The sequence below is a fragment of the Delphinus delphis genome, chromosome X (genome assembly GCF_949987515.2).
Source record: "Delphinus delphis chromosome X, mDelDel1.2, whole genome shotgun sequence".
NCBI lineage: Eukaryota > Metazoa > Chordata > Mammalia > Artiodactyla > Delphinidae > Delphinus > Delphinus delphis.
In genome coordinates, this window is record NC_082704.1 from 61,267,087 (window position 1) to 61,294,172 (window position 27,086).

The following is a 27,086-nucleotide window of genomic DNA, read 5'->3' on the forward strand; positions in this document are numbered from 1 at the left end:
CCATGGTTTTCTGTCATTATAAACAATACTGCTATGATCACTTGTACATATTTGCTGTGTCAGCTGGGGACAGTTTCTCTATGGTATATACCTAGGAGTGGGATTGCTGGGTTGGAGACTATGGGTATTTTCAAGTAATGATTTTTTGATGATTTCCATTGTAATCTATATACCTTTTATTTTTCTTATCATGCTTGGTAGGACTCCAGAACAATGCTTAATTTAAAAAAATATGTGTGTGTGTGTATGTATGTGTGTATATATATATATATATATATATCATGATCACTTTCTTGTTACAGTCATCTCTGGGTATCTGCAGGGGATTGGTTCCAACACCCCCCTCCCCTCACAGATACCCAGATCTGCAGATATGCAGATCTCTTAGTTGGGCCTCTATTTGCAGATGCAAACCCATGGATACAGAGGGATGACTGTACTGATTTTAAAAGGAATTCTAATTATTCACTGTTAAGGATGATGATTGCTCGAGGTTTTGTTTTTGTTTTCATGTGAAATTTTTTTAACATCTTTATCGGAGCATAATTGCTTTACAGTGGTGTGTTAGTTTCCACTTTATAACAAAGTGAATCAGTTATACATATACATATGTTCCCATATCTCTTCCCTCTTGCGTCTCCCTCCCTCCCACCCTCCCTATCCCACCCCTCAAGGTGGTCACAAAGCACCTAGCTGATCTCCCTGTGCTATGCGGCTGCTTCCCACTAGCTATCTATTTTACGTTTGGTAGTGTATATATGTCCATGCCACTCTCTCACTTTGTCACAGCTTACCCTTCCCCCTCCCCATATCCTCAAGTCCATGCTCTAGTAGTTCTGTGTCTTTATTCCCGTCTTACCCCTAGGTTCTTCATGACATTTTTTTTCTTAGATTCTATATATATATACGTGTTAGCATACGGTATTTGTTTTTCTCTTTCTGACTTACTTCACTCTGTATGACAGACTCTAGGTCCATCCACCTCACCACAAATAACTCAATTTCGTTTCTTTTTATGGCTAAGTAATATTCCATTGTATATGTGCCACATCTTTATCCATTCATTTGTTGATGGACACTTAGGTTGCTTCCATGTCCTGGCTATTGTAAATAGAGCTGCAATGAACATTTTGGTACATGACTCTGTTTGAATTATGGTTTGCTCAGCGTATATGCCCAGTAGTGGGATTGCTGGGTCGTATGGTAGTTCTATTTGTAGTTTTTTAAGGAACCTCCATAGTGTTCTCCATAGTGGCTGTATCAATTTACATTCCCACCAACAGTGCAAGAGTGTTCCCTTTTCTCCACAGCCTCTCCAGCATTTATTGTTTGTAGATTTTTTGATGATGGCCATTCTGACCAGTGTGAGATGATATCTCATTGTAGTTTTGATTTGCATTTCTCTAATGATTAATGATGTTGAGCATTCTTTCATGTGTTTGTTGGCAATCTGTATATCTTCTTTGGAGAAATGTCTGTTTAGGTCTTCTGCCCATTTTTGGATTGGGTTGTTTGTTTTTTTGATATTGAGCTACATGAGCTGCTTGTAAAGTTTGAAGATTAATCCTTTGTCAGTTGCTTCATTTGCAAATATTTTCTCCCATTCTGAAGGTTGTCTTTTGGTCTTTATGGTTTCCTTTGCTGTGCAAAAGCTCTTAACTTTCATTAGGTCCCATTTGTTTATTTTTGTTTTTATTTCCATTTCTCTAGGAGGTGGGTCAAAAAGTATCTTGCTGTGATTTATGTCATAGAGTGTTCTGCCTATGTTTTCCTCTAAGAGTTTGATAGTGTCTGGCCTTACATTTAGGTCTTTAATCCATTTTGAGTTTATTTTTATGTATGGAGTTAGGGAGTGTTCTAAGTTCATTATTCTTTTACATATAGCTGTCCTGTTTTCCCAGCACCACTTATTGAAGAGGCTGTCTTTTCTCCTTTGTATATTCTTGCCTCCTTTATCAAAGATAAGGTGACCATATGTGTGTGGGTTAATCTCTGGGCTTTCTATCCTGTTCCATTGATCTATATTTCTGTTTTTGTGCCAGTACCATACTGTCTTGATTACTGTAGCTTTGTAGTATAGTCAGAAATCCAGGAGCCTGATTCCTCTGACTCTGTTTTTCTTTCTCAAGATTGCTTTGGCTATTCAGGTTCTTTTGTGTTTCCATATGAATTGTAAGATATTTTATTCTAATTCTGTGAAGAATGCCATAAGTAGTTTGATAGGTATTGCATTGAATCTGTAGATTGCTTTGTGTAGTATAGTCATTTTCAAAATATTGATTCTTCCAATCCAAGAACATGGTATATGTCTCCATCTGTTTATGTCATCTTTGATTACTTTCATCAGTGCTTTATAGTTTTCTGAGTACCAGTCTTTCACCTCCTTAGGCAGGTTTGTTCCTAGGTATTTTATTCTTTTTGTTACAGTGGTAAATGGGAGTGTTTCCTTAATTTCTCTATGTGTTTTTTTCATTGTTGGTGTATAGGAATGCCAGAGACTTCTGTGCATTAATTTTGTATCCTGCAATCTTACCAAATGCATTGATTAGATCTAGTAGTTTTCTGGTGACATCTTTAGGATTTTCTATGCATATTATCATGTCATTGGCAAACAGTGACAGTTGTACTTCTTCTTTTCCAATTTGTATTCCTTTTATTTCTTTTTCTTCTCTGATTGCTGTGCCAGGACTTCCAAAACTATGAATAAGAGTGGTGAGAGTGGACATCTTTGTCTTTTTCCTGATCTTAGTGGAAATGCTTTCAATTTTTCACCATTGTGTTTGATGCTTGCTGTGGGTTTGTCATATATGGCCTTTATTATGTTGAGGTATGTTCCCTCTATGCCCATTTTCTGGAGAATTTCTATCATGAATGGGTGTTGAATTTTGTCAAAAGCTGTTTTGCATCTATTGAGAAGATCCTATGGTTTTTTTCCCTTAATTTATCAATGTGGTGTATCACATTGTTTGATTTGTATATATTGAAGAATCCTTGCATCCCTGGGTTAAATCCCACTTGATCATGGTTTTTGATCCTTTTTATGTGCTGTTTGATTCTGTTTGCTAGTGTTATGTTGAGGATTTTTGCATCTATATTCATCAGTGATATTGGTCTATAATTTTCTTTTTTTGTGGTATCTTTTTCTGCTTTGGTATCAGGGTGACGGGGGCTTTGTAGAATGAATTTGGGAGTGTTTCTCCCTCTGCAGTTTTTTGGAAGAGTTTGAGAAGGATCGGTGTTAGCTCTTCTCTAAATGTTTGATAGAATTCACCTGTGAAGCCATCTGGTCCTGGACTTTTGTTTGTTGGAAGATTTTTAATTACGGTTTCAATTTCATTACTTGTGATAGGTCTGTTTATATTATCTAATTCTTCCTTGTTCAGTCTTGGAAAATTGTACCTTTCCAAGAATGTGTCTATTTCTTCATGGTTGTCCATTTTACTGGCATATAGTTGTTTGTAGTAGTCTCTTATAATCCTTTGTATTTCTGCAGTGTCAGTTGTGATTTCTCCTTTTTCATTTCTAATTTTATTGATTTGCCTCCCCTCCCTTTTTTTCTTGATCAGTCTGGCTAAGGGTTTACCAATTTTGTTTATCTTCTCAAAGAACCAGCTTTTAGTTTCATTGATCTTTGCTATTGTTTTCTTATTATTTCATTTATTTTTGCTCTGTTCTTTATGATTTCTTTCCTTCTACTGTTTTTGGGTTTTCTTTGTTCTTCTTTCTCTAGTTGCTTTTAGTGTAGGGCTAGATTGTTTATTTGAGATTTTTCTTGTTTCTTGAGGTGAGATTGAATTGCTATAAACTTTCCTCCTAGAAATGCTTTTACTGCATCCCATAGGTTTTGGGTCATTGTGTTTTCATTGTCAATTTTTTCTATGAATTTTTAAAATTTCTTCTTTGATTTCTTCAGTGACCTCTTGGTTATTTAGTAGTGCACTGTTTAGCCTCCTTGTATTTGTTTTTTACAATTTTTTTCCTGTAATTGATTTCCAATCTTATAGCGTTGTGGTCAAAAAACATGCTTGATACGATTTCAATTTTCTTAAATTTTTTGAGGATTGATTTGTGACCCAAGATGTGATCTATCCTGGAGAATGTTTCGTGTGCACTTGAGAAGAAAGTGTATTCTGCCACTTTGGGGTGGAATGTTCTATAAATATCAATAAGATCTATCTTGTCTATTGTGTCATTTAAAGCTTGAGTTTCCTTATTTATTTTCTGTTTGGATGATCTGTCCATTGTTAAAGTCCTCTACTGTTATTGTGTTACTGTCGATTTCTCCTTTCATGGTTGTTAGCATTTGCCTTATGTATTGAGGTGCTCCTGTGTTGGGTGCATAAACATTTATAATTGTTTTGTCTTCTTCTTGGATTGTTCCTTTGATCATTATGTACTGTCCCTCCTTATCTTTTGTAACAGTCTTTATTTTAAAGTCTATTTTATCTGATATGAGTATTGCTACTCCAGCTTTCTTTTGATTTCCATTTGCATGGAATATCTTTTTCCATCCCTTCACTTTCAGTCTGTATATGTCCCTAGGTCTGAAATGGGTCTGTTGTAGACAACATATATATGGGTCTTGTTTTTGTATCCATTCAGCCAGTCTGTGTCTTTTGGCTGGGGCATTTAATCCATTTACAGTCAAGGTTATTATCGATATGTATGTTCCTATGACCACTTTCTTAATTGTTTTGGGTTTGTTTTTGTGAGTCTTTTTCTTCTCTTGTGTTTCCTGCTTCAAGAAGTTTCTTTAGCATTTGTTGTAAAGCTGGTTTGGTGGTGCTGAATTCTCTTAGCTTTTGCTTGTCTGAAAAGCTTTTGAATTCTTTATTGAATCTGAATGAGATCCTTGCTGGGTAGAGTAATCTTGGTTGTAGGTTTTTCTCTTTCATCACTTTAAGTATATCCTGCCACCCCTTCTGGCCTGCAGTTTCCACTGAAAAATCAGCTGATAACCTTATGGGGATTCCTTTATATGTTATTTTTTGTTTTTCCCTTGCTGCTTTTAATATTTTTTCTTTGAATTTAATTTTTGTTAATATGATTAATATGCGTCTTGGTGTGTTTTTCCTTGGGTTCATCCTGTATGGGACATCCTGTATGGGACTTGGGTGACTATTTCCTTTCCCATGTTAGGAACGTTTTCAACTATAATCTCCTCAAATATTTTCTCAGACCTTTTCTTTTTCTCTTTGTCTTCTGGGACCCCTATAATTCAAATGTTGTTGCGTTTAGTGTTGTCCCAGAGATGTCTGAGCTTGTTCTGGATTCTTTTCATTCTTTTTTCTTTATTCTGCTCCTCAGCAGTTATTTCCACCATTTTGTCTTCCAGCTCACTTATTCATCCTTCTGCCTCAGTTATTCTGTTATTGATTCCTTCTAGTGTATTTTTCATTTCAGTTATTGTGTTGTTCATCTATGTTTGTTCTTTAGTTCTTCTAGATCTTTGTTAAACATTTCTTGTATTTTCTCAATCTGTACTTCCATTCTGTTACTGAGATTCTGGATGATTTTTACTATCATTACTCTGAATTCTTTTTCAGGTAGATTGCCCATTTCCTCTTCATTTATTTGGTCTTGTAGATTTTTACCTTGCTTCTTCATCTGTGGCATATTTTTTGCCATCTTATTTTTTTTTTTGAGTGAAATTGTGCTGCTATTTTACTGGTTGTTTGGCCTGAGGCTCCCAACACTGGAGTTTGTAGGCTACTGGGTAGACCTGAGATGGGTCTTGGTGCTGAGATGGGGAGCTCTGTGCGACCTCACTCCTGTGAATATTCCCTGGGGTCTGAAGTTCTCTGTTAGTCCAGTGTTTCAGACTTGGAGCTCCCACCGCAGTAGCTTCTGCCTAACCCCAGGCTTGCGAACCAAGATCCTGCAAACTGGTTCACTCTGGGGTTCCTCCTGTCTCCTTGGGCATTAGAATATACCACCAGCGGCCGGCAGGCTCCCTAGTTGTGGGGGGACGCTAACTCCACATCTTCCCACACCACCATCTTGACTCTGCCTCTCTGGATTGATTTTTATATGTTCTGCTTGCGATTGTTTTTTTGTTTGATTTTTTGTTTATTTGTGCTTCTTGAGTCTAAAGATTTTATTCTCATCAGTTATGGAAGACTCTCAAGTATTATCTCTTTGAATGTAACATTTTGCACATTGTCTTTATTATATCTTTGTGGTATTGCAGATATTAGACCTTTTTATTCTGTTTTCTTTATTTCTTGTCCTCTCTTTCATATTAACCTTATTTTTTCACTCTAATCTTAATTCAGATCTATAGTCAGTTTGCTAATTTTTTTTTTTTTGCTGTATGTGGGTCTCTCCAGTTTGCTAATTTTCTCCTCAGCTTTGTCTAATTTTCTTTTATCTAGTTTGCTCCACCCCCAGCTGTGAGCCAAGGCCCATAATGACAGTTAACCTTGTCATCTCATCTTCCTTTGCCAGCTGATAAGACTTCTTTCTGTGACACCCTTATGCTAATGTTGTAGCCTTCAAGGTTTTAGGTTTATTCAGAAAATTAAGTTCCAGCGTCTCATCTCATGGGCTCCATAGGGGACTTTGTCTTCAGGGGCTTCAGTGCTTACCTACTACTAATATTTACTTCTTCCTCCTTGTTTCTGTCTCCTGAGGATTTTCCTTCCATTTTTACAATCTAAGCTCTGTATTTAAAAGGGCATTTGTTGTAGTTTATCCAGTATTTCAAGGTGTTATTATAAATGTGTAGGCCTCCATATTAATGGAAGTGGTTCATGTCTTTTTAGGATGAAGGGGGAAAAGCTTTATGGTATTAAATGGACTTTAGTAATGGATCTCCTATTAATATTTTTGGCTAATATTTTATATCATGATCATTCTTAACCATTAATATTAAATTAGAGTTGGCTATAGTAGGTAGTCAGTCCTCAGTATCTGCAGTTTGTAGTAAATTTCAGGTTTAAGGGAAACTGAAATCATTCTTTAAAAACAACAATGAATATATAAATTATATGACTTCATCTAAAATAGTTGGCTTCTTATTTCAGCTTTTAACAATAGTGACTTTTTCTACAGAGACAGCAATTCTATTTGGGAGATGATTTGAAAAATAAAAAAATCATTACCTTTTTCTTTATTTCCATCTATCTCAGTGATTCAGGTTCTCTGCAGGGTTCGATTTTGCCCCCCTCCCCAGGTAGCATTTGACAATGTCTGGAGAAAGTTTTGGTTATTGTAATTCGTAAAACAGAGGGGTTGCTAGTGTCATCTAGTGGGTAAAGCCAGGAATGCTTATAAACTTCGTAGAATACATAAGACATCCCCCACAACAAAGTATTATCTAGCCCAAAATATCAGTAGTGCTTAGGTTAAAAAACCCTATTTATAAAAGGAGCTATAATTTTCTCAGTTACCTAGCTGAAATTGATAAATCTTACTTAAAAATGTAACATATATGATACATTAAAACTACCCAGAAATTCATACACATATACTTGTTTTCTTAACAATTCTAGTTATATCTGTTGTTGATGAAAAATACTCATGGTAGCAAGTCATCCCTCTCATTATCCCTAAATATAAGGTGTTAAATTAAAACCATGAAGCCTTTGAGAGATGAACAAGGTTAATTTATGGTTTAGCTTTGGTAAATAATCGAATAATGCTTATTTTCTGATAGTGATATAATCAAACTAACAGTTAGCTCTTTATATAGTGTATGTGTGCCTTTCAAAAAAATGAACCCTGCATCCTTTATAAATGTCCCAAAGAAATATAGAATCAGGGTTTAAAAAAAATAGATTTTACCTTTTTCTAAAGGGTAGAAAACACATAGAATCATTCTTAATAGTGATTTAATCATGATATAAAGCAGTTGGTTTTGAAATAATCCACATTGCTTTGTCAGATTCATGTGCATTACTTCATATTTGTTTTTGCTTGTGTCATGAAAATGAAAGATTTGTGATATTGCTTATTTGGGTCTTATTCCCATTATATTTTTGTCGTTTTTAATTAAAAATGTTTAATCTTAAAATAGTTTTAGACTTAAAGAGAAATTGCAGAAATGTACAGAGATTTCTTTTATTCCCTTTACCAAGCTTCTCCTAATGTTAACACCTTACATAAACATAATCATAAACCGAAGGAAATCCACATCACTACAATATTAACTAAACTACAGATCTTATTTGGATTTCACCAGTTTTTCCCCTAATGTCCTTTTTCTGTTTCAGAATCCAATCACACATTGCATTTAGTTGGCATGGCTCCTTCGTCTTCTCCATTCTATAACAGTTCTTCAGTCTTTCTTTGCTTTACATGAACTTGATGCTTGACAAGAACACTGGTCAGTTATATCTTACATAGAATGTCTCTCTCAGTATAGGATTCCCTGACGGTTTCTCTGGAGTAAATTGAGGTTATGTTTTTGACAACACCACCGTATAAGTATGCTGTACTCTTCCCAGTTCATCATTTCAGAAGGTAAATGGTGTTGAAATGTTTTATTACTGGTGATATTATCTTTGGTAAGGTGGTATCTGCCAGGTTTCTCTACTATAAAGTTGCTCTTTTTCCCTTTGTAATTAATCTTTCTTGCCATTACTTTAATTTTTAAAATTTTTATTTTATATTGGAGTATGGTTGATTTACAGTGTTGTGTTAGTTTCAGGTATACAGCCAAGTGATTTAGTTAAACATATACATATATTATTTTTCAGATTCTTTTCCCATATAGGTTATTACAGAGTATTGAGTAGATTTCCCTGTGCTATACAGTAGGTCCTTGTTGATTATCTGTTTTATATATAGTAGTGTGTATGTTAATCCCAAACTCCTAATTTATCCCTTCCCCCACCTTTCCCCTTGATAACCATCAGTTTGCTTTAATAGAAATAATTAAGTTTCTTAAAATTATTAAGTTTTATTTATTTCTTTTTCTTACTTATTTTCTTCTAAAATTATTTCTTAAAATAATTAACTTAATTTTAACAGAAAAGAAATGTGGAAGAGATAAAAATTGTTCTGTTTCCTCAAATACTTTGTGAATATTTGGTTCAAATAGCATAATCTTATAAGTTTTATAATTTTAACATCTTGTTTTCAGTTAGGTTGGGAAATGACTTTTTTTTTTTAAACCTTAACATATAATTTCAGAACACCTATTTAACTTGAAGTTTGCTGCAAAGGAACTTAATAGGAATGCCAAGAAATGTGATAAAGAAGAAAAGGCTGAAAAGGCCAAGATTAAAAAGGTAAGTAATTTTTTTGTGTGTGTGTGGTATGCGGACCTCTCACTGTTGTGGCCTCTCCCGTTGCAGAGCACAGGCTCCAGACACGCGGGCTCAATGGCCATGGCTCCTGGGCCCAGCTGCTCCACAGTATGTGGGATCTTCCCGGACCGGGGCACGAACCCATGTCCCCTGCATCAACAGGCGGACTCTCAACCACTGCGCCACCAGGGAAGCCCCAAGGTAAGTAATTTTTAATCTTTTTACTTTTTTTTAAACTCATGAAATGAGCACAGTTATATGATGGAAGAGTGGTTGTTTTAGTTTATTTTACATTGAAGAAGGATTACTGGCTTTAGCATTTTAAGCCAAATATCTATTAAGTAAATTATTTATTATCTGACATAATTAATAATGGCTTTTTTGTTTATTTCTACTTATGTGTGCAAGTATGGCTCATAACACAGAGTATAACTGTGCTGTTACCTAACTGTTCTGTTGCCTAGATCTAATGACTGTCCTTTGGTTTGTAGCCAGAACCACTGTTACTGAGAAGTATAAAGCCTGTATGTCAGAATAATATTTCACATTTTTTGGCTCATTTGAATTTCTTTAGTCTCTAAAGTTTTGGTTTTTTTTTTTGCGGTACGTGGGCCTCTCACTGTTGCGGCCTCTCCCGTTGCGGAGCACAGGCTCCAGACGCGCAGGCTCAGCGGCCATGGCTCACGGGCCCAGCCGCTCTGCGGCATGTGGGATCTTGCTGGACCAGGGCACGAACCCGTGTCCCCTGCATCAGCAGGTGGACTGTCAACCACTGCGCCACCAGGGAAGCCCAAGTTTTTTATTTTTTTAACATCTTTATTGGAGTATAATTGCTTTACAATCATGTGTCAGTTTCTGCTGTATAATAAAGTGAATCAGCTATGTGTATACATATATCCCCATATCCTCTCCCTCTTGCATCTCCTTCCCACCCTCCCTATCCCACCCCTCTAGGTGGTCACAGAGCACCCAGCTGATCTCCCTGTGCTATGCGGCTGCTTCCCACTAGCTGTTTTACATTTGATGGTGTATATATGTCAGTGCTACTCTCTCACTTCGTTGCAGCTTACCCTTCCCCTCCCCGTGTGCTCAAGTCCATTCTCTACATCTGCGTCTTTATTCTTGTCCTGCCCCTAGGTTCATTAGAACCATTTTTTTAAAGATTCCATATATATATGTGTTAGCATACAGTATTTGATTTTCTCTTTCTGACTGACTTCATTCTGTATGACAGACTCTAGGTCCATCCCCCTCACTACAAATAACTCAATTTCATTTCTTTTTATGGCTGAGTAATATTCCATTGAATATAAGTTTTATATATACATAGTACATAGAATTAATGTATATTGTGACTTGTGCATTGTGTATTTTCTAGGATTCACAGGACTCAGCATATAGTTGGACTCATGGCTATGACATATTACACTAAAGGATACAAAGGGAAAACACATGGGGCGATGTCTGGAGGAATCCAGGCTTAAGCTTCCAAGAGTTCTCAGTGGAAACACACAGGAGAAGCTTAATTCCTGCAGCAACAAATTGTGACAACATATGTTAAATGTTGTCTACCAAGTAAGTTCTCCTGTGACTGGGAGTCCAAGGCTTTTATTGGTAGTCACGCAGGGATCCTCTGCCTAGCACACACCAAAATTCCAGTCTCCCAGAAAGAAATCCATTGTTTGGCATAAACCACATTGTTTGTATAAAGAGTTTAGGCACAGTGAGCCACTCTTAACTGTTCTGGGAAAGATGGAAACCTTCCCCAAATCCAAGTTCCTAGATGCTAGTTACACGCCAAACTTGCAAATAGACGTTTCGAAGGACAGCAGACTCAGGCTTGCTGTGTTAACTCTTTTATGCACACGTGTATTTTTATATCTATCTTTAATATTTTATTAACTTACTCTGATCTTTGGTAATAGCGTATATCCTACCCTTAAATTGAGTCACTTTGGGTATTTTATGCTCTTAATAGAGAAAACTTTATGGGAAGAAAACTTTCAGAAAAGGAGAAAGAAATAGGCTGAGTTAGAAGAAAAAATACTTAAAATTGATGTATTAGCATCATCCTTTTCTAAAAGTATAAGCCCAACTATTTCAAGGAAAGAGAAAGCATAAAAAAGATTTTGGTCTTACATTTTTGTATATTGAGGAAATTAGAAATAACCTAAAAATAATTTTTGAATTTTCAAATCTCAGGCAAGCACAGCAGTATTAAAACATGCATATTCCCAACAAACAAAGTCCAGGCCCAGATAGTTTTACCGGTGAATTATACCAGACATTTAAAGAATTAAAGTACACCTTTGAACAACACAGGTTTGAACTTCACAGGTCCACTTGTGCACATATTTTTTTCAACCAAGATGTACTATAGTACTACACTATTCATGGTCGGTTGAATCCACAGATGCAGAACTGTAGATACAGAAGGCCAACTGTAAAGTTATACATGGATTTTTGACTGAGTGGGGTTTGGCACCCCTAGCCCCATGTTGTTCAAGGGTCAACTGTAATACCAGTCAACCTCAAATTCACTCATCCAAAAAATTAAAGAGGAGGGGACACATCCAAACTCACTCTATGAGGCCAGCATTACCCTGATACCAAAACCAGACAAGGAAACTACAAGAAAAGAACATTATAGGCCAATAGCCCTGATGAACATAGATGTAAAAATCCTCAACAAAATAGTAGCAAACCAAATTCAACAATGCATTAAAAGGGTCATACACCATGATTAAATGGAATTTATTCCAGGGATGTGGGGATGGTTCACCATCCACAAGTCAATCAGGGTGATATACCACATTAACAAAATGAAGGATAAAAATCATATAATCATCTCAATAGATGCAGAAAAGGCATGTGACAAAATTCAACATTCATTCATGATAACAGCTCTCAACAAAGTGGATGTAGGGGGAATGTACCTCAACATAATGAAAGCCATAGATGACAAGCCCACAGTTAGCATCATACCCAAGGAAAAAAAGCTAAAAGGTTTTCCTCTAAGATCAAGATAAGGATGCCGACTTTTACCACTTCTGTTCCACATACTGCTGGAAGTCCTAGCCAGAGCAATTAGGCAAGAAAAAGAAATAAAAGACATCCAAATCAGAAAGGAAGAAGTAAAACTGTCTCTATTAGCAGATAACATGTATTACATATAAAAAACCCATGGCATTATATATAGAAGAATCCACCAAAAAAAAATGAGAATAAACAGATGCAATAAAATTGCAGGATACAAAATCAATATACAAAAATCAGTTGTGTTTCTATAACTAATAATGAACTATCAGAGAAGTTAAGAAAACAATCTTATTTACAATTTCATTAAAAATAAAATACCTAGGGAAACTTAACCAAGGACCTGAAAGACTACACTGAAAACTATAAGACATTGATGAAAGAAATTGAAGAAGATGCAAATAAATGGAAAGATATTCCATTCTCATGGGTTGGAACAATTAATATTGTTAGAATGTCCATACTGCTCAAAGCAATCTACAAATTCAGTTCAATCCCTATGAAGATGCCAATGGCAGTTTTCATAGAAATAGAACAAACAGTCCTAAAATTTATATGGAACCACAAAAGACTCTGAATATCCAAGGCCATCTTGAGAAAGAACAAGGCTCAAACATCATGCTTCCTGATTTCAAACTATATTACCAAGCTGTGGTAAATGAGACAGCATGATATTGACATAAAAACAGACACGTAGATCAATGAAACAGAATAGAGAAATCAGAAATAAACCCACACATTTATGGTAATTTATTTGCAACAAAGGACCCAAGAATATACAATGGGGAAAGGACAGTCTCTTCAGTAAATAGTGTTGGGAAAGCTGGACAGCCACATGCAAAAGAATAAAACTGGACCACTGTCTTACATCATATACAGCAGTTATCTCAAAATGGATTAAAGACTTGAACTTTAAACGTGAAGTCATAAAACTCTAGAAGAAAACGTAGATGGTAAACTCCTTGATACTGGTCTTGGCAGTGATTTTTTGGAATCGACACCAAAAGCAGAGGCAACAAAAGCAAAATTAAAGACGTGGGACTTCATCCAACAAAAAAGCTTCTGCGCAGCAAAGGAAGCCATGAAAAAATTTAAAAGGCAACTTACTGAGTGGGAGAAAATATTTGAAAACCATACAGCTGATAAGGCGTTTATATCTGAAATATGTAAAGAATTTATACAAGTCAAAAGCAAAATACCAAACAATCTGATTTAAAAATGTGTAGAGGATCTGAATATACATTTTTCATAAAAAGACATACCAATTTGCCAACAGGTACATGAAAATGTTCTCAATATCACGCATCATCAGGGAAATGCAAATCAAAACACAATAAGACATCACTTCACACCTGTTAGAATGACTGTCATCAAAAAGACAAAAAGTGGCTTCCCTGGTGGCGCAGTGGTTGAGAGTCCGCCTGCCAATGCAGGGGACACGGGTTCATGCCCCGGTCCAGGAAGATCCTACATGCCGCAGAGCAGCTAGGCCTGTGAGCCATGGCTGCTGGGCCTGCACATCTGGAGCCTGTGCTCTGCAACGTGAGAGGCCACAACAGTGAGAGGCCTGCGTACCCCCCCCCACACACACACAAAAGACAAAAAGCAAAAAGTGTTGGAGAGGTTGTGGAGCAAAGGGAACCCTTGTGCACTATTGGTGGGAATATAAACTGGTGCAGCCACTATGGAAAACAGTATGGATGTTCCTTGAAAAGTGAAAATTACAACCTACCAAATGGTCCAGCAATTCCACTTCTGGGTATTTATCTGAAGGAAACAAAAACACTAACTCAGAAAGATATATACACCCCCATGTTCATTGCAGCATTATTTACAGTAGCCAAGACATGCGGGGCTTCCCTGGTGGTGCAGTGCTTAAGAATCCACTGGCCAATGCAGGGGGCATGGATTCAAGCCCTGGTCCAGGAAGGATCCCACATGCTACAGAGCAACTAGGCCAATGTGCCACAAGTACCGAGCCTGTGCTGTAGAGCCCATGAGCCACAACTACGGAGCACACATGCCACAACTGCTGAAGCCTGCACGCCTAGAGCCCGTGCTCTGCAACAAGACAAGCCACTACAATGAGGAGCCCGCACACTGTGATGAAGACCCAATGCAGCCAAAAATAAATAAAATAAATTAATTTTTTAAGAAAGACATGAAAACAACCTAAGTGTCCATCAATGGATGAATGGAAAAAGAAAATTTGGAATATATATATATATATATATATATATATATATATATATATATATAAAGTTGAATATTATTCACCCATAAACAAGGAAATCCTGCCATTTGCAACAACATGGATGGACCTTGAGCATATTATGCTAAGTGAAATAAGTCAGAGAGAGAAAGGCAGACGCCATGTGATCTAACTTATGTGGAATCTTAAAAAAAAAAACTCATGGATAAAGAGAATAGATTTGTGGTTGCCAGAGGAAGGAGGTGGGGGGTGGGTGTGTGTGAAATGGGTGAAGATGGCTGAAAGGTACAAACTATCAGTTATAAAATAAGTCCTGGGAATATAACGTACAGCGTGGTGACTACAGTTAATAATACTTTATTATATATTTGAAAGTTGCTAAGAGATCTTAAAAGTTCTCATCACAAGAAAAAAAATTGTAGCTATATGTAGTTATGGATGTTAACTAGGGAAAAAAACTTGGAAAGTGTTTGAGGTTGCATATACTAATGTATTTATCACATTGGTGTTTATATTATTGAAGAATTGGAAACAAACTAAATACCCAGCAAACAGGGATCTTAACTGATCCATGTGCTCTAATTTCAGTCACTTATGTACCCTATCGATTTTGCTATACTGGGGTACCATCTGAGCTATTTAACATTTTTCTTTAAATTGACTTTTAACTTCATACCTTGCCATAGCTATTACAGTATAGCAGAAAGCATGGATCTGTGCTAGTCATATCCATTTCAGATATACATTTAAATAAATGCATGATTAAAATGAAGATACTTATGTCTGTGTAACATCTAAAATAATTTTATGTACTATCAGTAGTGTTTTTACCACACACGAGGAAAGCCCTGATTAATGGTACATCCATACAACACAGCCTTTTTTTTTTTTAAACACAGTCTTTAGAGTGATGATGTAGTTATATATTTATTGACTTAAAAAATTTTTAATTAGGTGAGAAAACAGTATGCTCTGATGTACAGTACTCTTGTAATTTATATTGTAATATTTCAATAAATAGGTTTACGTACTTGGAATACTTTATACTGAAATATTAATAGTGGTAATGGCTGAGTGATTATGGGAAAAATTTTAAACTTTATATTCTAATTTCTTAAAATGTTAATGAGTATATATCTTTTAGTCATAAATAAAAAATTAAAGGACTATAAATTCTCCTTTTATTTCCTAAAAATACTAATTGTAAAAGCTCTTAAATATTAAAAATATGTTAGTTGGGCATTGTTTTCCTCTTTCTAAAATATCTACTTTTGCTCCCTATATTTAATTTTGGTGTTTGTCTTCACTGTTTACTTTTGCTGTGTTTAAAACAGGCCATTCAGAAAGGCAATACAGAAGCTGCAAGACATGCTGAAAATGCAATCCGCCAGAAGAACCAAACAATTAATTTCTTGAGAATGAGCGCTAGGGTTGATGCTGTGGCAGCCAGAGTTCAAACTGCAGTTACAATGGGCAAGGTAAGCCTTAATATCTGTAAATAATAGGAACTCTTGATTTAAGTTATTGGAGGTATTAAGAATTGTCAGAAATCTAAATCTACTGCAAAGTGTTACAAAGGTACTCGCCTTCCTGGGCAGGAGAAAGATAGTCAAAATGCTTACTGAGGAAACCGATTTTGGCAGTGGCTTTTCAGCTAAGGTCTAATTAGTTGTCTTCCAATGAATAGTCAAAGATAAAAGATAGTCGATGCCTAAACCAGAAATACATAGTGTACTTTTACTGTTAAGGAAACGGTAGATAAATTTTATAAGGTGATCTACAAGTAATATAAGAAACTACATAAATTTTGAGGTTGTTTATATTATAGGATTCTCAGTCTTTTCTTTTTTTATACTCCCAATAGGTAACCAAGTCCATGGCAAATGTAGTTAAGTCTATGGATGCTACATTGAGGAGTATGAACCTTGAAAAGGTAAAAAAGATAAATAAATATATTGATGTTCAGATAATATCTTTTCAGAGTAAGTTTTTTTCTTATGACCATATTTCTTTTTGCAGATTTCTGCCCTGATGGACAAATTTGAACAGCAGTTTGAAACACTGGATGTTCAAACGCAACAAATGGAAGACACAATGAGTAGTACTACAACCCTAACAACACCACAAGTAAGAATAGTTTCTCTACTTACACTAACTTTTAAAAATTACCCAACTTCAAAATATAATGGCTTTGTGAACCTAAATCATCTCTAGAATGTGAAGTAAACATGGTGTATCCCCAAAATGCAAGTAGGAAGTTATGCTCTGACCCTGGATTCCTAAGGACATGTTAGAAGATGACATTTCCTATCTTGTTTTGAAGTTCTAAGAATTATTATAGGTCACATGTCTAGAGAGTATGGAACTTGGTTCTGCCCTGCTGCCAGTGGTCCTTATTGATAAAAGCATTGAACTAGGGACTCACTGAGGCCAGTGGGTATTAGGTAATATCCTAACCCCAGTTAAGTCATCTCATTGCAGATAGTCTGCTTCCTGCCTACTCTTTAGGTATGTTATTAGGCACAGATCACAGATGAACAAATAGTAAATTACAAGATGAATTATTTTTCAGAAAACTAGGATGTTTTCTAGGATGTTGTTGCATCTGCAACTTAGAGATGTGCTACAGAGAAAATTAAATTTGAAACTAGTTTGGATGTCATGTGAGCCAGAAATAAAGATTTTGTGAAACTTGAATATTAAAATAGAAGATTTATATCATTACCAATCTTCTTTTTGATCCCAGCACCTATCACATAGTTCATCAAATAAACAAAAAACTTGTTATCACTACATAAGATGATAATATGGATAATTTACAAAACAGGTTAGGAGAAAAATCAATAGCCATCCATCAGAATTTTACTGAAGGTGATGCCTTTCACTAAGAGGTAAATAATAAGAGAACAAGCTTATATTCATGTTTTAGAGTTAAGAAGAAAGTATTCAAGTATATGTCTTATAGAGAGCATATATTTAGTCATTACTTTTATACCTCCTCCAGAGCCTTGCTTCCCCAAAGTGTGGTGCAAAAATCAGGAACATCTGTATCATCTGGGAGCTTATTAGGAATGCAGAAATTCAGACCCTATCCACAGATATATTGAATTGGAATCATTTTAATAAGATTTACAGGTGATATTTATGCCCTGATTTTGAGAAGCACTGTCCTAGAGTTTCTGATTCTTATTCAGGCACCTTAGGTGGTTTCCAGGTGATTTTATGGTCAAGATTAGGAAAACACAAGGGGACTGGAAAAATGACTTGAAGTCAGGACACTTGGATTTCTAATCCCTACTCTGCCACTAATTAAGTTTGGGACCTTAAGATACTCACTACCTTGGGCCTCAGTATTCATAGCTGTAAAATGTAGGGTTGGATTTGATGATATCTAAATGCCTTTTAGCTCTGAAAAATCTTGAGATTCATTCACCTAACATTTGCTAAGCACCTTCTCCTGTTTCAGGTATTGTGCTAGGTGCTGGGGATATTCAAGTATATACAAAACATTTTTCATAAAGAGTCAACCAAAATTTACAACAGAAATGGGCATGCTTAGATGCCCAAATTCTCATACCTTGCTAATGAGTAATTAGAATTTAAATTAGCATATTCACTTTGGAAAAGCAATGCAGTAATATCTACAGTCCATTCTTAACATAGCAGCCAGAGCAATCCTGATAAAACAAGTCAGATCATGTCATTCTTCTGCTCAGAACCCTTCAGTGGCTCTGCATGTCTCTCAAAATAAAAGCCTAATTCTTTATGGTGGCCTATAGTGCCCTCTAGGATCTACCTCATCCTGCTTCTCTGACCTTATCTCCTATTATTGCTCATCACTGTACTAAGATATTGGCTTCCTTGTTATTTCTCAAACACACCATGTACATTTCTTCCTCAAAGCCATTCACTTGCAGGTTCCTCTGCCTGAATCTTCTTCATCTGTCTTGCACTCATCCTCATTGCCCACTCCCCCACCTCCTTCAGTTCTTTGTTCAAATGTCATTTTCTCAGTGAGGTCTTTTAAGATCATCCTACTTAGAAGTACACCAGTGGCACATCCACCAAGCGCTGTACTCCCTATCTACCATCCCTGCTTTATTTTTCTTCATTGTACATATCACCTTCTAATAAACCACATAATTTAAAAAGTTTTTATTTGCCCCTCCCTTTCATGTGCACACACTAGAATGTAAGCTTAATGAAGGCAGGGATATTTTTAATTATTTTTGTTTACTGATGTATCCCTAACGCTTAAAATGATATCTGGCATAAAGTAGGTGCTCAGTTAATATTTGTTGAATAAATCAGAGTATATGAAAATGCATGTGACCTATAACCTAGTACTTCTATTTTTAAATTTATACACAAAAGACCTACATGTGTATAAACATACTTCTACATAAGAATGTTCATTGCACTATTGTCTATAATCAGGAGAAATTAGGGGAAAATGTCTAAATGTCCAGAAATAAAATGGATAAATACAGTTGAGAGTATTTTATATTACAGTACTATACAGGAGTGAAAGTTAATGAACTAGAGCTCTAGATCTCAATATAATTAGATCTTATAAGGTTGAATTAAAAAAACAAGTTGCGGAATTGTATACTTAGTATAATGCCATTTAAGTAAATTTTAAAAACACAAATAATGGTATTTTAGATATGAAGTAAAAACAACACAATCTAAATGCACAGAAGTATTTGATCTATTATTTTCTGAACTTTTTTATATTTTGAAGGTGAATGAAAGACAAGAGAGACTAAGGCCCAACAACATTATTAGAGGTTTGCTTAAAATTTGGCACCTTGTGGTAGAGCTGTAACTATGTCTTAGAGCTCCTACCTGTATGTTCAAAATATTTTAAATAAGTTAAAAACAAGTTTTTTTTAATTAATTGGACTCTATTCCCTGAGAACTCCTGTACTGTTGTAAATATCTCAATACTTATATTTTATTCATCTCTAGATACTTTAAAAAGTAATCCTTAATATCAAATTTGCATCAACTAGCAGAAAGGACAGTTATGATTAATCTAAAATTTAAGTCTGTTACATTTTAAATACCAGCAAAGTTGGTTCGCTCCATTAGAGAGCTACATTACTCAGATTCAAATTATATGTGAATATCACTGTGAATATTTTTCACATAACCTCATAGTTTAAGGCTTTATAATTTAACATTATTCATAAATAAATCATTTTATGAGATAATTCAGCTCCCTCTGGTGGTAAAAATTTTTTTTAAAACTTTCTTTTAAAAACTGTAGATCAGTTCCCCCTTTTTAAAGCTAGGTCAGAAACAAAAACTACCCAAAAAGCAAATAACATTCAAATACAAATTCTCATTTTTTTATTCTAGAACCAGGTGGATATGCTGCTTCAAGAAATGGCAGATGAAGCTGGGTAAGAAATTATTGAGATGCTTTTGAAATAATCTTGATTTAATATCTACAAGTCCTACAATTATGTAATGTGGATAAAAATATCACCAATGGTCAGAGTTAGGTTTTTGACCCTAGAATTTAGTGCTTCAAGGACCTTTAGAACATCCAGCTCTTTGTCATGCTCATAAAAATATGACTTTGTTCCAATCATCTTAGTATTTTCTTAAAAATCTCTGGAGATAGATTTGGTTAGTGTGTGATAAGAAATGAAGGAAGGTGACTGAGGGAGGCAGGAGTGTTTAAAAAGTTTCCTCTGTACCGTCTGTGTTCAGCATATATCAAATGTTTAATTGTTTTTAATAGGATCTTCCAAAAGAATTCTACTATGATCAGGCCATTAAGTCTTTTTGTTTTAATTTTCTTTTTAACATCTTTATTGGGGTATAATTGCTTTACAATGGTGTGTTAGTTTCTGCTTTATAACAAAGCGAATCAGTCATACATAAACATATGTTCCCATATGTCTTCCCTCTTGCGTCTCCCTCCCTCCCACCCTCCCTATCCCACCCCTCCAGGCTGTCACAACGCACCGAGCCAATATCCCTGTGCCATGCAGCTGCTTCCCACTAGCTATCTACCTTACTACGTTTGTTAGTGTGTATATGCCCATGACTCTCTCTCGCCCTGTCACAGCTCACCCTTCCCCCTCCCCATAACCTCAAGTCCGTTCTCTAGGAGGTCTGCGTCTTTATTCCAGCTTTACCCCTAGGTTCTTCATGACATCTTTTTTCTTAAATTCCATATATATGTGTTAGCATACGGTATTTGTCTTTTTCTTTCTGACTTACTTCACTCTGTATGACAGACTCTAGGTCTATCCACCTCATTACAAATAGCTCAATTTCGTTTCTTTTTATGGCTGAGTAATATTCCATTGTATATATATGCCACATCTTCTTTATCCATTCATCCGATGATGGGCATTTAGGTTGTTTCCATCTCCAGCCTATTGTAAATAGAGCTGCAATGAACATTTTGGTACATGACTCTTTTTGAATTTTGGTTTTCTCAGGGTATATGCCCAGTAGTGGAATTGCTGGGTCATACGGTAGTTCTATTTGTAGTTTTTTAAGGAACCTCCATACTGTTCTCCATAGTGGCTGAACCAATTCACATTCCCACCAGCAGTGCAAGAGTGTTCCCTTTTCTCCACACCCTCTCCAGCATTTATTGTTTCTAGATTTTTTGATGATGGCCATTCTGACTGGTGTGAGATGATATCTCATTGTAGTTTTGATTTGCATTTCTCTAATGATTAATGATGTTGAGCATTCTTTCATGTGTTTGTTGGCAGTCTGTATATCTTCTTTGGAGAAATGTCTGTTTAGGTCTTCTGCCCGTTTTTGGATTGGGTTGTTTGTTTTCTTGTTATTGAGTTGCATGAGCTGCTTGTAAATTTTGGAGATTAATCCTTTGTCGGTTGCTTCATTTGCAAATATTTTCTCCCATTCTGAGGGTTGTCTTTTGGTCTTGTTTATGGTTTCCTTTGCTGTGCAAAAGCTTTGAAGTTTCATTAGGTCCCATTTGTTTATTTTTGTTTTTATTTCCATTACTCTAGGAGGTGGGTCAGAAAGGATCTTGCTGTGATTTATGTCATAGAGTGTTCTGCCTATGTTTTCCTCTAAGAGTTTGATAGTTTCTGGCCTTACATTTAGGTCTTTAATCCATTTTGAGCTTATTTTTGTGTATGGTGTTAGGGAGTGATCTAATCTCATACTTCTACATGTACCTGTCCAGTTATCCCAGCACCACTTATTGAAGAGGCTGTCCTTTCTCCACTGTACATTCCTGCCACCTTTATCAAAGATAAGGTGTCCATATGTGCATGGGTTTATCTCTGGGCTTTCTATCCTGTTCCATTGATCTATCTTTCTGTTTTTGTGCCAGTACCATACCGTCTTGATAACTGTAGCTTTGTAGTATAGTTTGAAGTCAGGGAGCCTGATTCCTCCAGTTCCTTCTTTCGTTCTCAAGATTGCTTTGGCTATTCGGGGTCTTTTGTGTTTCCATACAAATTGCAAAATTTTTTGTTCTAGTTCTGTGAAAAATGCCAGTGGTAGTTTGATAGGGATTGCATTGAATCTATAGATTGCTTTGGGTAGTAGAGTCATTTTCACAATGTTGATTCTTCCAATCCAAGAACATGGTATATCTCTCCATCTATTTGTATCATCTTTAATTTCTTTCATCAGTGTCTTATAATTTTCTGCATACAGGTCTTTTGTCTCCTTAGGTAGGTTTATTCCTAGATATTTTATTCTTTTTGTTGCAGTGGTAAATGGGAGTGTTTTCTTGATTTCACTTTCAGATTTCTCATCATTAGTATATAGGAATGCCAGAGATTTCTGTGCATTAATTTTGTATCCTGCCACTTTACCAAATTCATTGTTTAGCTCTAGTAGTTTTCTGGTAGCATCTTTAGGGTTCTCTATGTATAGGATCATGTCATCTGCAAACAGTGACAGCTTTACTTCTTCTTTTCCGATTTGGATTCCTTTTATTTCCTTTTCTTCTCTGATGGCTGTGGCTAAAACTTCCAAAACTATGTTGAATAAGAGTGGTGAGAGTGGGCAACCTTGTCTTGTTCCTGATCTTAGTGGAAATGCTTTCAGTTTTTCACCATTGAGGATGATGTTTGCTGTGGGCTTGTCATATATGGCCTTTATTATGTTGAGGAAAGTTCCCTCTATGCCTACTTTCTGCAGGGTTTTTATCATAAATGGGTGTTGAATTTTGTCAAAAGCTTTCTCTGCATCTAGTGAGATGATCATATGGTTTTTCTCCTTCAATTTCTTAATATGGTTTATCACATTGATAGATTTGCGTATATTGAAGAATCCTTGCATTCCTGGAATAAACCCCACTTGATCATGGTGTATGATCCTTTTAATGTGCTGTTGGATTCTGTTTGCTAGTATTCTGTTGAGGATTTTTGCATCTATGTTCATCAGTGATATTGGCCTGTAGTTTTCTTTCTTTGTGACATCCTTGTCTGGTTTTGGTATCAAGGTGATGGTGGCCTCGTAGAAGGAGTTAGGGAGTGGTCCTCCCTCTGCTATATTTTGGAAGAGTTTGAGAAGGATAGGTGTTAGCTCTTCTCTAAATGTTTGATAGAATTCGCCTGTGAAGCCATCTGGTCCTGGGCTTTTCTTTGTTGGAAGATTTTTAATCACAGTTTCAATTTCAGTGCTTGTGATTGGTCTGTTCATATTTTCTATTTCTTCCTGATTCAGTCTTGGCAGTTGTGCATTTCTAAGAATTTGTCCATTTCTTCCAGATTGTCCATTTTATTGGCATAGAGTTGCTTGTAGTAATCTCTCATGATCTCTTTTATTTCTGCAGTGTCAGTTGTTACCTCTCCTTTTTCATTTCTAATTCTATTGATTTGAGTCTTCTCCCTTTTTTTCTTGATGAGTCTGGCTAGTGGTTTATCTATTTTGTTTATCTTCTCAAAGAACCAGCTTTTAGTTTTATTGATCTTTGCTATTGTTTCCTTCATTTCTTTTTCATTTATTTCTGATCTGATTTTTATGATTTCTTTCCTTCTGCTAGCTTTGGGGTTTTTTTGTTCTTCTTTCTCTAATTGCTTGAGGTGCAAGGTTAGGTTGTTTATTCGAGATGTTTCCTGCTTCTTAAGGTGGGCTTGTATTGCTATAAACTTCCCCCTTAGAACTGCTTTTGCTGCATCCCACAGGTTTTGGGTCGTTGTGTCTCCATTGTCATTTGTTTCTAGGTATTTTTTGATTTCCTCTTTGATTTCTTCAGTGATCACTTCATTATTAAGTAGTGTATTGTTTAGCCTCCATGTGTTTGTATTTTTTACAGATCTTTTCCTGTAATTGATATCTAGTCTCATGGCATTGTGGTCAGAAAAGATACTTGATACAATTTTAATTTTCTTAAATTTACCAAGGCTTGATTTGTGACCTAAGATATGATCTATCCTGGAGAATGTTCCATGAGCACTTGAGAAAAATGTGTATTCTGTTGTTTTTGGATGGAGTGTCCTATAAATATCAATTAAGTCCATCTTGTTTAATGTATCATTTAAAGCTTGTGTTTCCTTATTTATTTTCATTTTGGATGATCTGTCCATGGGTGAAAGTGGGGTGTTTAAGTCCCCTACTATGAATGTGTTACTGTCGATTTCCCCTTTTATGGCTGTTAGTATTTGCCTTATGTATTGAGGTGCTCCTATGTTGGGTGCATAAATATTTACAATTGTTATATCTTCTTCTTGGATCGATCCCTTGATCATTATGTAGTGTCCTTCTTTGTCTCTTTTAATAGTCCTTATTTTAAAGTCTATTTTATCTGATATGAGAATTGCTACTCCAGCTTTCTTTTGGTTTCCATTTGCATGGAATATCTTTTTCCATCCCCTTACTTTCAGTCTGTATGTGTCTCTAGGTCTGAAGTGGGTCTTTTGTAGACAGCATATATAAGGGTCTTGTTTTTGTATCCATTCAGCTAATCTGTGTCTTTTGGTGGGAGCATTTAGTCCATTTACATTTAAGGTAATTATCGATATGTATGTTCCTATTCCCATTTTCTAAATTGTTTTGGGTTCGTTATTATAGGTCTTTTCCTTCTCTTGTGTTTCTTGCCTAGAGAAGATCCTTTAGCCTTTGTTGTAAAGCTGGTTTGGTGGTGCTGAACTCTCTCAGCTTTTGCTTGTCTGTAAAGGTTTTAATTTCTCCATCAACTCTGAATGAGATCCTTGCTGGGTAGAGTAGTCTTGGCTGCAGGTTTTTCTCCTTCATCACTTTCAGTATGTCCTGCCACTCCCTTCTGGCTTGTAGGGTTTCTGCTGAGAGATCAGCTGTTTACCTTATGGGGATTCCCTTATGTGTTATTTTTCCCTTGCTGCTTTTAATATGCTTTCTTTGTATTTAATTTTTGACAGTTTGATTAATATGTGTCTTGGCGTATTTCTCCTTGGATTTATCCTGTATGGGAGACTCTGTGCTTCCTGGACTTGATTAACTATTTCCTTTCCCATATTAGGGAAGTTTTCAACTATAATCTCTTCAAATATTTTCTCAGTCCCTTTCTTTTTCTCTTCTTCTTCTGGAACCCCTATAATTCGAATGTTGGTGCGTTTAATGTTGTCCCAGAGGTCTCTGAGACTGTCCTCAGTTCTTTTCATTCTTTTTTCTTTATTCTGCTCTGCAGTAGTTATTTCCACTATTTTATCTTCCAGGTCACTTATCCGTTCTTCTGCCTCAGTTATTCTGCTATTGATCCCATCTAGAGTACTTTTAATTTCATTTATTGTGTTGTTCATCGTTGCTTGTTTCATCTTTAGTTCTTCTAGGTCCTTGGTAACTGATTCTTGCATTTTGTCCATTCTATTGTCCATTCTATCTCCAAGATTCCGGATCAACCTTACTATCATTATTCTGAATTCTTTTTCAGGTAGATTGCCTATTTCCTCTTCATTTGTTAGGTCTGGTGCATTTTTATCTTGCTCCTTTATCTGCTGTGTGTTTTTCTGTCTTCTCATTTTGCTTATCTTACTGTGTTTGGGGTCTCCTTTTTGCAGGCTGCAGGTTCGTAGTTCCTCCTGTTTTTGATGTCTGTCTCCAGTGGCTAAGGTTGGTTCAGTGGGTTGTGTAGGCTTCCTGGTGGAGGGGACTAGTGCCTGTGTTGTGGTGGATGAGGCTGGATCTTGTCTCTCTAGTGGGCAGGTTCACGTCTGGTGGTGTGTTTGGGGGTGTCTGTGGCCTTATTATGATTTTAGGCAGCCTCTCTGCTAATGGGTGGGGTTGTGTTGCTGTTTTGCTAGTTGTTTGGCATAGGTTTTCCAGCACTGTGGCTTGCTGGTCGTTGAATGAAGCTGGGTGCTGGTGTTAAGATGGAGGTCTCTGGGAGATTTTCGCCGTTTGATATTATGTGGAGCTGGGAGGTCTCTTGTTGACCAGTGTCCTGAAGTTGGCTCTCCTACCTCAGAGGCAGAGCCCTGCCTCCTGGCTGGAGCACCAAGAGCTTTTCATCCACACGGCTCAGGAGAAAAGGGAGAAAAAGTAGAGGGAATTAGTAGAAGTATGAGGAAAGAAAGAAGGAAAGGAGGGTAGGAAAGAAGGAAGAAAGAAAGAAAGAAGCAAAGAAGGAAAGAAGGCAAGAAGGAAAGAAAGGAGGGAGGGAGGGAGGGAGGGAGGAAGGAGGGAAGGAGGGAAAGAAGGAAAAAAGACAGAAAGAAGATACAGTAAAAATAAAATAAAGTATAATAAAGTTATTGAATTAAAAAATTCTTATTTAGAAAAAAAAAAAGGGACGGATAGAACCTTAGGACAAATGTTGGAAGCAAAGCTATTCAGGCAAAATCTTACACAGAAGCATACACATACACCCTCACTAAAAGAGGTAAATGGGGAAAAATCCTAAATCTTGCTGTCAGAGACCACCTCCTCAATTTGGGATGATTCGTTGTCTAAAGGAGGGAAGGAAGGAAGGAAGGAAAGAAAGAAAGAGAGAAAGAAAGAAAGAAAGAAAGAAGGTAAAGTATAATAACGTTATTAAAATTAATTATTAAGAAAAAAAAAACATGGACGGATAGAACCCTAGGACAAATGGTGGAAGCAAGACTATACAGACAAGATCTCACACAGAAGCATACACATACACATTCACAAAAAGAGGAAAAGGGAAAAAATCATAGATCTTGCTCCTAAAATCCACTTCCTTAATTTGGGATGATTGGTTGTCTATTCAGGTATTCCACAGATGCAGGGTATATCAAGTTGATTGTGGAGCTTTAATTCGCTGCTTCTGAGGCTGCTGGGAGAGATTTCCCCTTCTCTTCTTTGTTCTCACAGCTCCCAGGGCTCAGCTTTGGATTTGGCCCTGCCACTGCGTGTAGGTCGCTGGAGGGCGTCTGTTTTTTGCTCAGACAGGATGGGGTTAAAAGAGCCGCTGATTGGGGGCTCTGGCGCACTCAGGCCGGCGGGGAGGGAGGGGCACGGAGTGCGGGGCAGGCCTGCGGTGGCAAAGGCCGGCGTGACTTTGCACCAACCTGAGGCGCGCTGTGCGTTCTCCCGGGGAAGTTGTCCCTGGATCCCGGGAACCTGGCAGTGGCGGGCTGCACAGGCTCCGCGGAAGAGGGGTGTGGAGAGTGACCTGTGCTCGCACACAGGCC

General features: G+C 36.5%; 1 protein-coding gene across 9 annotated transcripts in view; it reads left to right on the forward strand.

Moving 5' to 3' along the window:
* LOC132417879 (charged multivesicular body protein 1B2-like) overlaps positions 1–27,086 on the forward strand; it is a 69,479-nt gene that overhangs the window by 6,820 nt on the left and 35,573 nt on the right. For 5 of the 9 annotated variants that reach the window (XR_009517946.1, XM_060001729.1, XM_060001731.1 and 2 more), the window contains exons 2-7: positions 8,361–8,463; positions 9,136–9,452; positions 15,834–15,977; positions 16,364–16,432; positions 16,519–16,626; positions 19,864–19,907. Coding sequence is in view for 8 of the 9 variants with exons in the window: in XM_060001729.1 (XP_059857712.1) it covers positions 8,430–8,463; positions 9,136–9,452; positions 15,834–15,977; positions 16,364–16,432; positions 16,519–16,626; positions 19,864–19,907 (716 nt within the window). In the remaining variant the exon portion in view is untranslated. Of the gene's footprint in view, positions 1–8,030; positions 8,464–9,135; positions 9,453–10,629; positions 10,827–15,833; positions 15,978–16,363; positions 16,433–16,518; positions 16,627–19,863; positions 19,908–27,086 lie in introns of those variants that run through there. The other 4 variants (XM_060001736.1, XM_060001730.1, XM_060001737.1 and 1 more) reach the window with 4 other exon arrangements.